The sequence below is a fragment of the Vulpes vulpes genome, chromosome 10, assembly GCF_048418805.1.
Source record: "Vulpes vulpes isolate BD-2025 chromosome 10, VulVul3, whole genome shotgun sequence".
In the NCBI taxonomy this organism is placed as follows: domain Eukaryota; kingdom Metazoa; phylum Chordata; class Mammalia; order Carnivora; family Canidae; genus Vulpes; species Vulpes vulpes.
The window spans coordinates 42,839,572-42,857,152 of record NC_132789.1 but is presented as its reverse complement, the minus strand read 5'-3'; the positions used below and the strand labels follow the sequence as shown (position 1 = coordinate 42,857,152).

The 17,581-nt window shown below is 44.3% G+C and overlaps 1 protein-coding gene across 1 annotated transcript; it reads right to left on the bottom strand.

Moving 5' to 3' along the window:
• Positions 1–3,905: 3,905 nt before the first annotated feature.
• Positions 3,906–16,749, bottom strand: SNIP1 (Smad nuclear interacting protein 1). Its single transcript, XM_025991729.2, has 4 exons — positions 16,394–16,749; positions 15,031–15,133; positions 8,541–9,139; positions 3,906–7,638 (listed from the first exon to the last, which is right to left on the bottom strand). Exons 1-4 carry the CDS (start codon positions 16,618–16,620, stop codon positions 7,374–7,376), a joined length of 1,194 nt encoding a protein of 397 aa, XP_025847514.1. The 5' UTR covers positions 16,621–16,749; the 3' UTR covers positions 3,906–7,373.
• Positions 16,750–17,581: the final 832 nt, after the last annotated feature.

Here is a 17,581-nt window from a genome sequence, read left to right as displayed (position 1 = left end):
TGCGGGCGGGTGTCGCCGCGGGTGTAGACCTCGCCGCGGCCCCTCGGAGGGCAGCGTGCTCAGGGCCGAGGTCACGACCCGCCGGGGCCGACTCCCCCGCGGTCCAGGCCGGGCCCGCGAAGTGCAGGTAGTAATAGGGCTTACCGGCGCCTTTGGCACCTTCCAGGGTCCTGCAATGTCACCATCACGACCCGGAATTTTTTTTTTTTTTTTCATTTTTCATCTCCCCACCCCCCACCCCCCCTTGCTTGGAAGTCTGGGCTTCTACAGCCTGTGGGTCGCTGATCTTCCTCTGCTTCGGAGACATTCTCATCTTTAGGTATTCCTGGGCCTCACTTTCCTGTCCTTCTGGAACTCAAATCAAACGTAATAATCCTTTATTATTGTTTTTCACCCACTGGTTTTTGTTGCCTTTTTTTTTTTTTTTTTTTTTGTCTCTCTGCTGCATTCTGGATAACTTCTCTCCTATGTTGATCTTGTAACCTGAAATCTTGCTGAACTCCCTTATAATTCTGGGAGGGTTTTATTGCAGATTCCTTGATTTTTTTTTTTTTTTTTTTTTAGATTCCTTGATTTTTTTTTTTAACGTAATTTCATTTGCAAATAAAGGTGGTTGATTTTTTTTCTTTTCTTTTCAATCTGTATGCTTATTTCTTTTTCTTGCCTTACTGTGCTGGCCAGGATTTCCAGTTCTACATTAAGAGAGGTCACGGTCTTTCACCATTAAGTACGTTAGCTATACTGTTTTTCTAGATGCTCTTTATTAAGCTGAGAAAGTTCCCCCTCTACTTCTGGCTTATTGAGAGTTTTTATCATGAATGGGTATTGAACTTTGTCAGATGCTTTTTTCTACGCCATTGACACGATCATTTTTTCTCTAGTGTCTTGGGATAGTGGATTATCTAGATTTATTTCCATTATGAACCAGTTTTGCATATCTGGGCTGAACCTCACTTGGCCATGTGTATAATTCTTTATATATATATTTTTAAGATTTATTTATTCAGAGAGAGAGGCAGAGACACAGGCAGAGGGAGAAGCAGGCTCCATGCAGGGAGCCCGACACAGGACTTGACCCCAGGTCCCCAGGATTACACCCCCAGCTGCAGGCGGCGCTAACTGCTGGGCAACCGGGGCTGCCCTGTATAATTCTTTTTATATGGGCTGGATTCAATTTGCTAATATCCAGAATTTTTGTGGCTAAATTTTTGGGGATATTAGTCTGTAGAGTTTGGTTATTTCTTTTCTTTTTTTGTACTGTCCTATTTGGCTTTGATATCAAAGTAATAGTATTGCCTGATATTCTAATTTCTGGCAGAGATGGTATAGAATGGTGGTAATTTTTCTTAAAGTTTGGTAGGTGTCTTCAGTGAGACCATCACCATCTGGGCCTGGATATTTCTTTCTTGGAAGCTTTTTATTTTAATTTTTAATTAATTTGTTTTAGAGAGAAAATACAAGCAGGAGGGGCAGAGGAAGAGAGAGAGAGAGAATCTCAATCGGACTCTGTGCTGAGCACAGAGCAAGACGTGAGGCTTGATCTCACAACCCTGAGACCTCCCCCTGAGCTGAAACCAAGAGTTTGACCCTTAACTGTACCACCCAGGCACCCCTGGAAGCTTTTTAAATTACAAATTCAGTTTCTTAAATAATTATAGGACTATTCAGATTATTTTGTATCGGGTCAATTTTGGTAATTTACTTTTTTGAGAAGTTGGCCCACTTCATTGGTTAAATCTATGTGCATGGATAATTTCCATCTTCCAGTTCACTAATTCTCCTCAAGCTTCTGTTAACGCCACCCACTGATGGGTTTACAGTTGTTGTATTTTTCATGTTTAAAAGCCATTTCTTGTTCCATGTATTTTCAAGTTTTTCTTCTTTGAGAATAGTAACATGAACGTTTTATAGTATAATTCAAGTATCTGAAGTCTTTGAGATTCAGTTTGTTATTCCTGTTGGTTTTCACCTACAGTGCCTTTTCCGGCATGCTTTTAAAAAATAATTGTATCTTCACAGGAAAAGAAACGTGGAAGTAACTCGAGGGGGGCAGATTTAAAAAGTCCCTTCCTCCAAAAAGTAGTTTCATTTACTTCTATCATATACCTGGAGGCATCAATAGTACAGAGTCATCTTTTTTTTTTTTTTTAATTTTTTTTTTAATTATTATTTATTTACGAGAGTCACAGAGAGAGAGAGAGAGAGGCAGAGACACAGGCAGAGGGAGAAGCAGGCTCCATGCACCGGGAGCCCGACGTGGGACCCGATCCCGGGTCTCCAGGATTGCGCCCTGAGCCAAAGGCAGGCGCCAAACCGCTGCGCCACCCAGGGATCCCAGTACAGGGTCATCTTAAACCAAGTTCAAGGCTTGAATTTTCCTGAGCTCCTAGGCTGCAGATCCCTGGGAGGATTTGATTTCTGGTCACCCCTTTTATTCTGAAAAGGATAGCCCATTTGGCATGGCAGCTTTTTGTGGGAAACATCTTCTAACAGTCTATTCATTGTACGTGGGCTCTGGGTTTTGATTCTGTCCCATTCAGCGTCGGGTCAGGTCTGATTTGCTAGAATCAAATGTGGTTTCCAGGCATCTGTGCTCCATTTCTCCCTGAATTCTTGTTTATCTTCGCTTTAGGCCTGATAACATTTTTACTAATTTGTCAGTTCTTGGAGGCTTTCATAAATTTTTTTGCTTATATTTTATCCAGAAGTTTTGGCTTCTTGCAGCAGGAGGATTCACATACATACACAAAATAACTTAGTCCATCATTAACAGAAACCAGAAGTCTCATGACTGTTTCCCCTATTGAACTTCAAGTGCTTCCAAAACCTCATTAGTTTCTCACCTCAGGCATTTCGAAGTGCTAGCCTCTCTGCCTAGAAATACTCTTTTTTTTTTTTCCCCAACCCCACTGACCTCTTCTGGATAACTGTTCATTCTCCCCTGACCCGTGAGGCTTTGTTAAATCCTATTTCTCTCTGCTTCCATAGTCCCCAGCGCCTCTCCTATCTAGCACTGTCTGTAGCTGCTAGTTAAACGGCTCTGCAAGGGCCAGACCTTATACATCTCATAACTACATAAGAGGCAGTAGATCACAGTGGCTAAGAGCGTGGCACCTGGACCCAGGGCAAGTTTGAATCCCTTAATCTCTTTGTGCCCTGGTTTTTGCATCTGCAAAATAGACTAATAATACAAGCCTCATAAATGCTCATGTGAAACTATGAGAACTGTGCCTGTACCTAGAAAGTGCTCCTAAGTATTAGCCAGCTTTATTGTCAAAGTCTCACTCATGCTACTTGTTAGGTACATGAATATTGAATGTTTATACATTTTTATGAATCAACATGATGATTTCCAAGCAGTTCTGACTTGGTGAGGTGAATGGCCCTGAAAGGCCCATCCACTGTGATCAATCAAGCAGCTATCTTTTCCAGCTATCTTTCCCCTCAAATCTGTCCACTAAGCACTGCTGGGGAGCTGGGAGGGAACAGTCTAGAGCAAAGACCACTGAACCAGGACTGAGGTGGTTTCTCATCCTAGCTTCTACCCCTGCCTTGATGTGGGACTTCAAGTAAACAACTTCATTTTACAGAACTCTTTCCACATACCCCCAACTCCAGTCCTGCTGTCCTGCAGACTGCTCAGTCTGTAACAGTGCCCTCTTCTACTGGTCCAGAATCAACCTGTTCTCCAAAGCACATCGCAAATACCAACTCTTGCACAAGTACATCCCAATCCCAGATGACTGCTCCGTTTCTAATTTACAGCTGTAACTCAACTGTTAGCACAATAAACTTACGCAATCATTTGCTGGATTGACTCATTTGAACTTTAAATGTGAACAAATCAACAGTCTTTTTCAATTGTTTCCCCCTTGATAAATGGAAAATTTACCCAAGAGACCAGATGAAGCTTTAAATTCCAAAGCTTTAATTTAAATCAAGTAGGTTTCCTGCTTTTATAAATGCACATACCCAGCCAGCAACATTACGGGTTCGGAACGCCATCACATAAGCAGACGCTGCTGGCTACGGTGTGCAAATCAGACTGTGGCTTTCATGAACATGCCTTCACCTCATTCCTCACGTCCACAACTAATTTCCACGAAGGGAAATATAGTAAAAAAATATATAACTGTGTGCACTGTATCAAATAATTATTAACCTAAATTATACATTTCAATTCTAAGTCTTTTAAAACCAAGCTTTATTGTATACTGGCATACTCCATACACTAATACGCAAGTTAAAAAAAAAAAACTCATTATCTGAATTGACTACTCTTTTACTTATCACCAGGATACAATAAAAGTATTTGAAAGCTACAGTACCAGTTGCTCTTAACAAGGTGTCCTTTGTCCATGTTCAAATGAGAGAAGTAGGTGACTAGAAAGAGGTTGGATGGGGAAACCTGAAGATTCTGTCCTAGACTTCAGAATTGTGGACCACCACAAAGGATTTGGGGCAGGGGCTCAGAAACAAAGGGCTGTTCTGCAGATAGCTTGGTTTTACACCAATGATTTGTAGTGGGGGGGGGGGGGGAGGTGGAGAAAAAGAAAGTTGCAAATGGCTAGGAGGAACAGGAGTTTCCAAGGAAAGAATTCAAGAAGAAAGCTTTAGGATTATGTCAACTTTGAATGACAAGTCCACCAGTGATATCTGGCTTTGGAGATGGGTGCTATCTTTGACCCTCTTTTTTTTTCCCCCATATTTATGAGAGTGAGAGAGAACGTGCATGCATGTGCGTGCACAGAGGGGAGGAGGGGCAGCGAGGGAGGGGTGGAGGGAGAGGGGCAAGCTGACTGCACTGAGCAGGGAGCCTGAAGCAGGGCTCCATCCTAGGACCCTGAGATCGTGACCTGAGCCAAAGTCAGACACTTAACCGACTGAGCCACCCAGGTGCCCTGACCCTGGTTTTTTTTTTTTTTTTAATTTTATTTATTCATGAGACACACAGAGAGGCAGAGACACAGGCAGAGGGAGAAGCAAGCTCCATGCAGGGAGCCCAATGTGGGACTCGATCCCAGGACTCCAGGATCACACCTTGGGCCGAGGAGGCGCTAAACCACTGAGTTACCCGGGCTGCTCCTAACCCAACAGGTCTTAAACAAAACAAAACAAAACAAAACAAAAACCATATGTGGGAGGGGGGGCACCTTTCCAGATGTTTGGCACAAAGAATCTATTAATGCAGGAAACTATTCCTTCACTTAACCAAATTTACATCACAACCGGACCTCTTACTGAAGAACTTAGGCCAAGTGGTCATCTATCATGCTGCCCAGCAGGATGGTGTTTGCAGTGAAGCCCAAGGCTATCTGGAAGCAGTAGTAGGAGCACAAAATGAACAGGAGGCCTGGGAGGCCAGGTTAGTGCCTAATCTGAGCAAGAGAAAGCCATCAGTCTAGATCCATTAAGCAAAACCTACCTTTTCAGGCATGCATGTATGTAGTAGGAGGTCTAATGGCAGATAGGAGAATTAGATTAGGAAAGTAGCAGTCACAGTAGCCAGTGTGGAGTACACTGGGGGCGGGGGGGGGGGAGGGGGGGGGGGCGCGGTGTGGATATGCTAACTGCCCTTTCCTTGTTGGAGCCTCCCTACATCTAACTGATCTCATTAAGTATTCACTCTTCAAGGGGATCTTTTCATTTCTTTTGCATAAACACTACTCAGCACCTAGCCCAGAGTCCACATGGGGGACCTTAAAGGAAAACCAATGGTAAGAAAGACAATCTCACAACATCTTAAGTTACCAAGAGGAATGGGGGCAGCAGCACCAAGTTGCATCACAACATCCCTTCCCCCCCATCAGAGAGCAACCCTGCAGGGACCAGGGATCAAGTGGTGCAAGACCTGCTATTAGAACCAGCCCCAAAGGACTATTCTGGAAAGGAAAACCTCTTCACTGCCAATTGTGAAAACGCCTCTGCTTCAACAGGACCAGCACTCACCGAGGTGTGAGGGTCTGGCTTTTAGAGCTGCCACTGGCCCTACTTCACCATTTCCTGGTTTCGCCCCAGCACACCCTCTGCAATGACCCATTTTTACCTCAAAAATATTGATACAAAGATTCCTGTAGCTGCAAATGAACCTATAAACACATGGTCCTCTCTGCCAGGAAAAGGATAACCCTTTGAAATGGGGCTATATTTACAAATTTTATTATTTTTTTATCCCAAAAATACATATAAATGAAAACCTGCTCTTCAAATGCAGGGAGGCCTTCGCCTATAATGTAGTATTACATTTACATCACAAAACATTCTCGTATGAAAATCAGTATATGCAGTTCTTTCGCTCACACTTTTATGTATACACACACACACACACACACACACACATACACACAGTATATGTAAGTAGTTACGACTTTGCTACTTACACATATTCCTCTGATGGGAAATTAGGAAATAGGGCAACTCCCTTGCTTTCCGGCCTTGGGAAGGTAAATACAACCTCTCTGAACATTTCTTAAAAAGATGAAATGTGTAAACTACACAACCTCCTTTACACATATACAATGCTGTTAGAATAAAACAAGGACCCTGCTACATAAATGCCACTGTTTTGAAAAGAGGAGAGATAATGTTTGAATAAAAATGCAAAGTTGAACAGATAAGATGATCAAAATTGTTATGCACATGCCCTATGGAAAAATCAGAATTGTCTCACAAGGAAACAGATCCATGACCCATTTCGGCCTCTTGCGACGTTAAATCAGCACCCACTGGCAGTAGCCAGGATCTTCCTTCCTGTACAGTCGTATGCTTAAGCAGTTTCCATAAAGCATTTGTTTAAGTCCAACAGTCAATAATGAGGTCATGTGGTAAATTCCCACCCCCCCAAAAATGAAGTGCAAAATCAACTTCTGTGACTCAAGAGCTCAACCAGGTCAAAGCTTTGGTATATACTGGAGGCTGTTTTGGTGACAACCAAAGCTTAGTATAGGATTCTCTGTTCAGGGGTTTGCCCCACAAATAAAAACAAACCCAGTCCACAGAGCTTAACAACTATATAAATAAAGTAACTGTACAAAGAGAACAAGCCACAATGCCCCTTGAACCAAGGGTTTGTAGTTTCCTAGGCGGCAGTTCTGAAAGCACCAACTAAAGCCACAATGCTTCTACTGAAATACAATGTGTTGGTGACACTGTTCTGAAAACAAATGCCCACAGGCAAGGGGCTGACGTGCCACAGAAAAAAGTTCAACCAAATAGAAGTCAGTTTTCTTATACTATAACATAAGATGGTCGGCAACAGAAGAAAGACTTAAGGCAATAAGAGGCAATACAGAGAGCACCATGGTGCTCTGAGTCAATCCCAAAACCTTTAAAGAAAGAAAGGGTCTCAAGAGTTTGGGGTGTTTCTTAGTTTGCTAGCTGTCAGATACTTCCTCCTCCTCCTCGTCATCCTCATCTTCTTTCCTGTCTACTTCAGAGGTGTCAGAGGACTCGTGAAGCAGGACATACTCTCTGCTGCTGAACCCAAATTTAAGTACATCTTTTTCCTTTAGTTCATAGTATCTCTGTGGCTCAATACGCTTGTTGTTCAAGAACGTTCCATTGCCTGAGCCAAGGTCAATGATGTAGGGCCTCACCCTTCGGCCAACTGTCCCATCAGCACGGGTATATTCCACAAGCCTAGCAGAGATAAAAGAGAGAAACTTGTGAGCAAAATCCCATCTCAGACCATCCAATATTTCGCTAACACAATCAAGATGATGTAAATTACCTGGCTTGATACAGTTCAAATCCAAACTCTAGGAAACCAAGGGGCAAGTATGGCCCTGGATTTGGAAATTGGGAGCAAGTAAGTAAATATACTTAGTAGAAAAACTTGGAACTGCTTGCTAGGGGGTAGGGGAAAGTCATGGAAGACCAAAAGTTTAAAATCAGAATCCAAGATCTCTTGCCACGATTAAGAAAATACATATTTGTGTTGTTTACAATCAAGATAATGCTTCTTTCACCTGTATTTCAACATATTTTAACTCCTGTCCCAATGAGAATAAAGCAGTGGATTTTGACTTCAGAGTCAAGGGAGCTAATTTTGAACCAGATCATTTACTAGGCTCTGCTGAGCTTCAGTCTTCTCACTTGTCAAATGGGGATATTAACAAGTGACCTGTCCTCCTCATAGGAGTGTTGTGAGGATCAAACAGTAACAGATGTCCTACACAAACTGTCAAATACAGATTAACAAAGCACACATGCCAGACACTCTCAGGTATACTTCCATTTAACCCTAAAAACAGCCCTATGAGATAGGGAGAAACTGAGGCCCAGAAAATGGCTTGCCCAGGTCAAACACCTGGAAGGTGGCAGTGGCAATGGCAGGATTCAAAATCTGGATTTCGGACACCAAATGCGACGCTCTCAGAGAAATGGAAGTGATTATTCAAAGGGCAGTTAGATTGGTAATCTTAAGACCAAGATTAGATCTGAATATGGGATTCTTCTGCAAATACATGTACACAAATATCAGTAATCCTGAAACTCTCAGCTCTGCCCACGCTTCTGATTTTTCCCGCAAACAGACTCACCGATACTGAAAGACTGCGTGCTGCTTGGAGCAGGAGGGATGATCAATTGGGATGTCTGCTATGCGGCGGTGCCGGCCCAGGAGGTAGGCGCTCTGCCGGTGGATGTACATGACAGGAAGCACCTCGTCATTTTTAAAGGGGTAGAGGCGCCATCGTTTTTTGGGGATACGTGCCTCTGGGGGCTCACTATATTTAATGACGACACCCCGGAAGGTGTTAGTGTCCTCAAGAAGTGCCCCAGAAAGTTCAAAGCTTGGCTTTTCTTTAGCGGGTGCCTCTTTGTCCTTACTGTTGCCACCAGGCCGAGGAACCAACTCCTGAGACTCCTTACCACCGGCATTAACTTCATTCTTCTGGCGATTCTCTCGTCGTCGGGCATCGTAAAACTCCCGCTCTGCATCCTGAGCCTGTAGATTCTGAATGTCTCGGTCCCGTCCCTGAGCCTGCCCACTCCCAGGCCTCTCGTTAGAGCTTCTCCTCTGGTGGGAATGGCCCCTGTGTCTGTCGCGGTCACTGTTTCTAGCCCGCCTGTGCTCCTGGCCCGATGGTTCCCGGTGCTGCCGTTCTTCACGTCCTCTCCGGGGATGATCCTCGCGTTCCTGAAATCCAAACAGATCCAGTATATATAAGGCAGTCCACACTCTGAACAACTGCGTTCAAAAATCTATTTGGGGGATCCCTGGGTGGCTCAGCGGTTTAGCGCCTGCCTTTGGCCCAGGGCGCGATCCTGGAGACCCGGGATCGAATCCCACATCGGGCTCCCGGTGCATGGAGCCTGCTTCTGCCTCTGCCTATGTCTCTGCCTCTCTCTCTCTCTGTGTGAGACTATCATAAATAAATAAAAATTTTTAAAAAATTAAAAAAAAATCCATTTGGGACTTGGACTTTGGCATTTAGAGCAAAATGTCCCACAGAAATAAGGTTGCCAGTGGTAGTTATATTCCCTTGCAAGGCTACATAGACTATTTCCATGCTGTCACCCGACTACAGCTCTAATACTGCAAGCCCAGGTTCAGAGCCCTAGAAACAAGAGGAGCTGGGGCACACTTATAGGGAAGCATATACAGAAAATGTAACTAACAGAGTTAAGTAGTCATGTACAAGATAAACATGTAAAGAAAAAAAGCTAGTTTTCTCTTACATCAAAATGAAAATGTAATGATATTAAAAGATCTCACTGCAACAATTAACAGAAATTGTTCAATAACTAGTATTACACTTAAGAAATATCCAAGACATGTAAGAAGAAACCTATAAAAATTTGCTGATAGATCTGAAAAAATTAATGAACATACTATGGTTTCTTGAAAAAGACTCAGTATTGAAAATCAGCCTGGTAGAAAATGCAACACAATAACATCTATTAATATAATGGTAAGAAAATAAATCCATAAGAAAGACAACTCAACAGGAAAAAAAATTAGCAAGGATAGTAACAATTTTCCTAAGAAATAAATATCTAAAGAACACACGAACATAATAAGCTTATCCTTACTAATAACCAAAGCATCAGAGTTCAAGAGGGAGCCCTACACACCATGAGCAAGGCTACCCCACCTGGAAAGGGTAAAGAGGAAATCCTGAGCACTGAGATCTCACTGCCTCCCCTGCTCCCAAGGCCTTATCCCTGCTACACATAGGTGTCAAGTGCAGAGCTGCTTGCTCAGAGCAGAACTCAATTTTTCTAGACTTCGTAGCCTCCAAAGACAAGCATCAGATGCTCATTCCTCCAACCTTAAGATACTCCCAAGTTTGCCACCACCACTGACCAGGACTAATCTCATGATTCCCTTTATCCCTGATTAAATGAGTCACTACAAGAAGCCACAGACTCTGGGTCATCATCCTCAACTCCCTTGTATTCTAATCCCGATAAGGCTCTGTACATCCACTATTCCAACAACCAACTGATTCTCAGTCTTCATTTTAAAGATGTAGCACCTGGCTGGTTCAGTAGGTTAAGCATCCCACTCTATTTCTGTTCCGGTAATGATCTCAGGGTTGTGAGACTGAGCCCCCTCCGTGGGGAGGTCTGCAGGAGATTCTCTTTCTCTGCCTGCCTCCGCCCTGCTTCACACACTTGCGTGTGCTCTCTCTCACAAAACAGTAAGTAAAAATAAATTTAAAAAGATGTGTAGACCAGGCAAAATTAGTGAAAACTATGGAAAAGAATATGACAAACTGGGGTGCTTGGATGGCTCCGTGGCTGAGCATCTGTGTTCAGCTCAAGTCATGGTCCCGGGTCGAGTCCCAATTGGGCTCCCCACAGGGAGCCTGCTTCTCCCTCTGGCTATGTCTCTGCCTCGCTGTCTCTCATGAATAAATAAATTAAATATTTTTTTAAAAGACAGATATATAACCGGATAACACAAAATAACTAAATTTCAATTATCAATAAGATAACATATATAATATGGTCTTTTTTTTTAATTAAAAAATTTGCATGGAAAACAGAGATGCGTAACTAAAACATAAAGGAAAAAAGCAAACATAAGCATAATAGAGCCTTGAAATATAAATATCAAACTACTGAAATGTTTGCTGATGGGGAGTCAGGTGATTTGGGGGGTATAACAGAAGTAACCATGCACTACATACACCATACTCTCACTTTTCACTTTATGTACTTCTTTGTTATTACAATGAGCATGCAATCAATAAACTTATTTTTTAAATGGTGGCACAGGTGTGGAGAGAGAATGTCTGCAAGCACAAGTCATGCTCCGGTCAGAGGATGTGTGCATTCCTCCTTAGGATTAGCCCATGTGAAAGTCACTTAGTGTTAACTGTCTGTCAAGCCCTTTTGCTTGAAAGCCATTTCCAAGTTTTCAGCTGATTAACACACAGAAATTAGCTTTTAAAGAGATAATTTGAGGTCAGGAGGAAAGTAGCATAGATACGCAAATGAAGAGACATCAAGGCTGTAACAAATAGACAAGTTGTCTTCTAAAAGCCCTAGAATTTATTATAAAATTTTCATTTAGAAACCACAGATAAAAAAAAAAAAAAAAAAAAAAAAAGAAACCACAGATATAGAGCTGCCAGTTGTACACCAAAAACAAAACAAAACAAAACAACAACAACAACAAAAAAAAAACAAAAACTAAAGCCACCACTAGTGGTGGACAGGCCCCATCTGGGTGGTGTGGTTCTGGGGGCTGCATTCTGAGATAGCTGAAGCAGCACCTGATCAACTCACACTGCACACCACCAAGGCTGTCTGGCTTTCTATCTTTGAGATATTATAAAGCTGGCCCACAGTCTCTCAAAATAAGAGGAAAATCTGTTTTCTTAATGTCTCTTTGCACACTGTAACATAGAGTTTCTTTTAAAAGACTGAACCCTTGTCTCTCAAGATTGAGGGCAAAAAAAAAAGATTGAGGGCAAAGCAAGGGTTGTCTGCTCTCACTACTCTCATTCAACATAGTGCGGGAAGTCCTAGCCAGTACAATAAGGCAAGTCAAGGAAATAAAATGCAGACTGTAAAGGAAGAAGCAAAACTATCCCTATGTGAAGATATGATTGTCTATGTAAAATATCTCAAGAAATCTATAAAAAAACTCGCCTGGAATAAGTTGAGTTCAGTGAGGTCATAGGATATAAGAAAGACAAAAATATCAATTATTATTTCTACAAATTAGCAATGAACATGTGGATTGAAATTTAAAGTATCACCTATAGGGCACCTGGGTGGCTCAGTGTCGGTTAAGCATCTGCCTTCAGCTCAGGTCATGATCCTGGGGTCCTGGTTTCGAGTCCCATGTCCCACATCAGGCTCCCTGCTCAGGAGGGAGTCTGCTTGTCCAGCTCCCTCTGCCCCTCCCCTCTGCTCATACACACTCTCTAATAACCAAAATCTTAAAAAAATAAGGTATCAGTTATAATCAGTTCCCCCCCAAAAAAACTTTGTGTAAATATAACAAAATATATAGAGAACTTAAATCCTAAAAACTACAAACACTGAAAAAGGAAATCCAAAATCTAAATAAATGACTTGAACAGTGTTCACGGAGTGGAAGATTCGATATAATAAGCTAATTTTCCCCAAAACATAACTTCCTGCAATTTCTATCCAAATCCTAGCAAGATATTTTTTGCAGATTGAGACAAGATTGTTCTAAAATTTATAGGGAAAGACAAAGGAACTAGTATAGCTAAACGATTTTTAAGAAGAAGAAAACAAGAATCCATCTACCCAATTTCAAGACTTACTATGCAGCAACAGTAATCAAGACTATGCTACTGGCGGAATGACAGAGATCAATGGAACAAAATAGAGAGGCAGCAATAAACCCACACACATATTTCTGACTGATTTTTGGTGAAGCAAAGCAATTCAAGGAAGGAAAGACAGCTTTTTCAGACGAGATCGGCTGCGTTCAGGCTGGTATGGCCGTAGACAAGACAGCTTTTTCAAAAAATGGTGCCACAGCAAGTGAACATTCATAGGCAAAAAAATGAACCTCAATCCAAGGCTCACACCTTATATAAAAACAAACTCAAAATGAGTCACGGACTTAAATGTAAAACTTTGAGGAAAAAAACCTATCTTTGGGAATCTAGGGCTAGGCAAAAAGTTCTTAGACATGACACTGAAAGCACAATCCATAAAAGGAAAAGCTGATAAGCTGGATTTCATGACAATTTAACATTTTTACTCTGATAAAAGTGCTGCTGCTGAGTGAAGGAAAAGACAAGCTACAGACCAGAGAGAAATATTTGCAAACCACATACCCAAAAAGGCCTAGTATCTAGAATATACATAGAACTCTATAAACACAACAGTTAAGAAAACAAAAAAAGCCAAGTACAAAATAGGCAAAAGACTATGAAGAAACATTTCACCTGAGAAGACATAAAGAAGGCAGGCAAGTAAGATGAAAAGATGCTCAGGAGGAAAACGCAAATTAAAATCACAATGAGAGACGTGCCTGGCTGCCTCAGCTGGTAGAGCATGGGACTCTAGATCTCAGGGTCCTGACTTCAAGCCCCATGTTAGACATGGAGCCTGCTTAAAATTAAAAATAAATACGTAAATAAAATCACAATGAGATATCACTACACATCTACATAGCTAAAACAAAAAAATAATGTCAACACCAAATGCCGGTGAGGATGCAGAGAAAGTGGTTCACCCACAATACAGGTAGGGATCGAAAACGGTACGGCCACTGTCATGGACTGAATCATGCCCCTTCCCCCCATTCATATGTCGAGGTTCCAACTCCCATCCTCAGAATGTAACCATTTGGGGGGGTGTGTTTGGTTTTTAAAGTAGGTGCCGTGCCCAATGTGGGGCTTGAACTCACGACCCTGATTAAGGATTAAGAGCCAAGTGCTCTACCAACGGAGACAGCCAGGCATCCGTTTTTGGTTTCTTTTTTTTTTTTTTTGAGATAAGGTCTTTAAAGACATGATTAAGTTGACAGCAAAGCCCTAATCCAATATGACTGGTGTCCTTATCTGAAGAGGAAGAGACACCAGGGATACAAGCCCACAGAGGAGAGGCCATGTGAGGACCCAGCCAAGAAGGTAGCCATTTGAAAACCAAGGAAAGAGGCGTCAGGAGAAACAAAACCTCCTGACACCTTGACCTTGGACTTTAGCCTCCAGAATTGTGAGAAAATTAATTTTTGTTGCTTAAGGTATCCAGTCTGTGGTATTTGGTTATGGAAGCCCTAGAAAACCAACACAGCCCTCCTGGAACACAGTTTGGCATGCAATCACCATGCCATCTAACAATGGCACACCTGGGCACTTGTCCCAGAAAACTGAAGACCCGCTCACACAAAAACCTGTATACAAATGTTACAGAGCAACCTTATATACACAATAACCAAAAACTGGTAACAACTCACTTGTCCTTTAATGGGTAAAGGCTTAAAACCACCCCACTGAGTATCACTCAGCAATAAAAAAGGAATCAAATACTGACAGAAACAAGCTGAATGAATCTCCAAAGAAATGTGCTGAGTGAAAAAAGCCAATCCCTAAAGGTTAGACGGATGATTCCATTTACATGATTCCATTTACATAATGTTCTTGAAGTGACAACCGTTATAGGGACAGAAAGCAGATTAGAAGTCACCAGGACTTGAGGGGTTAAAGATGGGAGACAGGCGGGTGAGACTATCCAAGGACAACCCGATGGGTCCTTGTGGGGATGGAAATGTTCGCATCTTGACTGTCGCGATGTCAATATTCTCCCGGTGATACTGCACTGGAATTCTGTAAGATGCTACCAGTGGGAAAAACACAGTGAAGAACGTACCTCTGTATTTTTTATTTTTTAAAACAACTGAGTGTGTAAATCAACAATTATCTCAAAATTTTTTTAAAAAGTGTCACAAAACAAGTAGAAAAACAACAACAACCCAGTTTCTAGAAAAACCCGCTGTGGATAAAGGTAAACACCTAGGATCATGTATTTGTCAGGACGGCAAGAGGTTCTAGATTTGGACTTGGTATCAAAACATCTCGGTCCGCTTACCTGCTTCACTTTGACTGTCGAGTGGTGAGGGCTTCGGCTTCTCTTACTCCGAGGAGACTTGCTTCTTCTCCCCGAGGACTTGTTTTTCCTCTTGGCTGGAGACCTTTTCGGAGCAGGGTACACACAGGGTTTTATCTCAATTTCCCTTACCCCATATACACTCACGGTCAAGTGTCAGGCTTACCTACTAACAATACAAACAGCACATCCGTGAAGGGCTCTGCTTTTCACACCAAGGAAGGCGGGGAGCTTCGCTCTCCAGCCGGGGACACCCTCCTTGAGCTTCAGAACCCCCCCCCCCCCCAACACACACAGCTTCCTCTGGAGCGTTCTCAGAGCCTGACTCTTGCTTCCCAACCCCTCAAAGTCCTTTCCTCCCTCAGCCTCTGCCATCTCAGTAACGGGTACCACCATCCACCCTGCTTCTCAAGCCCAAAAAACCTAGAAAACCCCCCTTGACTCCTTTTTCCTCTCCCCACCAATAGCTCCCAACACCCTCCCGCAACAACCACGTCAATCCGACAGCGACAGCGAGTCAGTCCTCCGGCTCTAGATCGCCTCTCTCCCGCCTCACCCCTACCGCTCTCCCCTCCGTTGATCCCTAAACGACCCCTCTCCACCCCCACCCCGCCCTCCCACATCTAGAACAATCACATTAACCGGGCTTCAGCTTCTTTGCGCACATGGGTTTCCCCAGCCTGGACAATCCTTATCGTTCGGGTCTCAACGCAAACCGCACGTTTTCAGAGGGGCCTTCCTTCTCTCGCTTTCTTCCAAGGCTTTCTCTCACACCTCCGGTTGGAGCCGCTTCTTAATACTTGTTACATACGGAAACTATTTTATCCGCCTTGTTACTCTGTCTCGAGGCGGGAGCACACCCACTCCATTTCGCCGGGGCAAAGGCCGCACGAGGCCCCAGGAGCGACGGCTGTCTTTCTTCCTTTAGCAACGCGCTCACAACTTAAGTCGAAGGAATACACGGAGCAGTCCAGCAAGAGATGGTTTTTCTTCCAACTGCCTACCAGGTGGATCGCCTGGGCTGCCAAGGCGGAGGGCTTCTGGGGCAGACGTCTGGAAGGCCTAGTAGGCCGGCAGCCCATGTGCGGGCAGATGCGGAGGAGCCTTTATTTCGGGTCCATATGCGCGGTGTCCCGGCAGATGCCGGGCGCAGGGATGAGGGGGGCGGGATCCTGCGCATCAGGCAGGGGCCGCCGTAAACGCTCTCCCGCACAGCACCACCTGCTCACCCCTCTCACCCCCTTTGACATGAAACCCGAGCAGCCGCGCTCGGCTCCCAAAACGGGGCTCTGACGCCAGCCCCGCCCCTCCTCCAAGTCCCCATCCCGGGCGCCTCCCCACTTACCGGCTGCATCCGCGGGCTCGGCTCCCGCGGTGCCCGGGGCGGCCCGGGTCGCCGGCCGGCGGGGACGCGCTCCCGCCCGAGGACTCGGGGCGGCGGTGGGCGGGAGGCGCGGCTTCCGGGCTCAGGCGCTCCTGCTTCACCTTCACCACCATCGCCGCCGCCACCACGTCCCCGTCGCGGTGCCTCCGCCGGCTGCCCCGCTCCCGCTCGCTCTTTACCTCCTTCATGCTGAGATACGAGCAGAGAGCGAAGCGGGGGAGGGAAACAAAACAAACCAAAAAAAAAAAAAGAGAGAGAGAGAAAGAGAGATCCGTTGCGCTCCTCTCGCTAAAGGAAATGACGGGCCTGACCCCCCGCACTTCCGCTTCCGGGTGCGCGCTCTCCCAGAAACCCTTGCGGCGGCGAGCGAAGCACGTGACCACGACCCTGCAAGCGGGAGGGGCTGTCGGGAGCCGCTCGGGTGGCGGGAGTTTTAAACGTCAAAGAGACACTTCCGGGCAGCCCGAGTGGCTCAGCGGTTAGCGCCGCCTGCAGCCCGGGGCGGGATCCTGGAGCCCTGGGATGGAGTCCCACGTTGGGCTCCCACCATGGAGCCTGCTTCTCCCTCTGCCTGTGTCTCTCATAAATAAACAAAATATTAAAAAAAAAAAAAAAGAGGAAACAGATGGAGAAGGAAATGCAATCACTGACTAGCCTCCCGGGGAGTGGGGGCAAGTCATTACTATCTTCCCTGCTAGTCCTGAGCTTCGTGTTATGTTGTCACTTCTCCATTTAATTTAAAAAATGAATTCTTAATTTATTTACTTTTTTTTTCTTTTTTTTTTTTTTACTTTTTATTTTCAAGTCCTTTCTAGAGCCAGCGGTGGGGCTGGAACTCCCCACCCCCAGATCGACGTCTCACCCTCTACTGACTGAACCAGCCAGGTGCCCCTCGCCCCAACACAAATACTTTTTAAAACTGGGAGCAAAAAAAATTTTTTTTAATTTTTAAAAAGAAAACCAGGGAGCTCCGGGAATCCCCGGGTGGCTCAGCGGTTAGTGCCTGCCTTTGACCCAGGGCGTGACCCTGGAGTCCCGGGATCGAGTCCCACCTCGGGCTCCCTGCAAGGAGCCTGCTTCTCCCTCTGCCTGTGTCCCTGCCTCTCTCTCTCTCTCATGAATAAATAAAATTAAAAAAAAAAAAAAAAC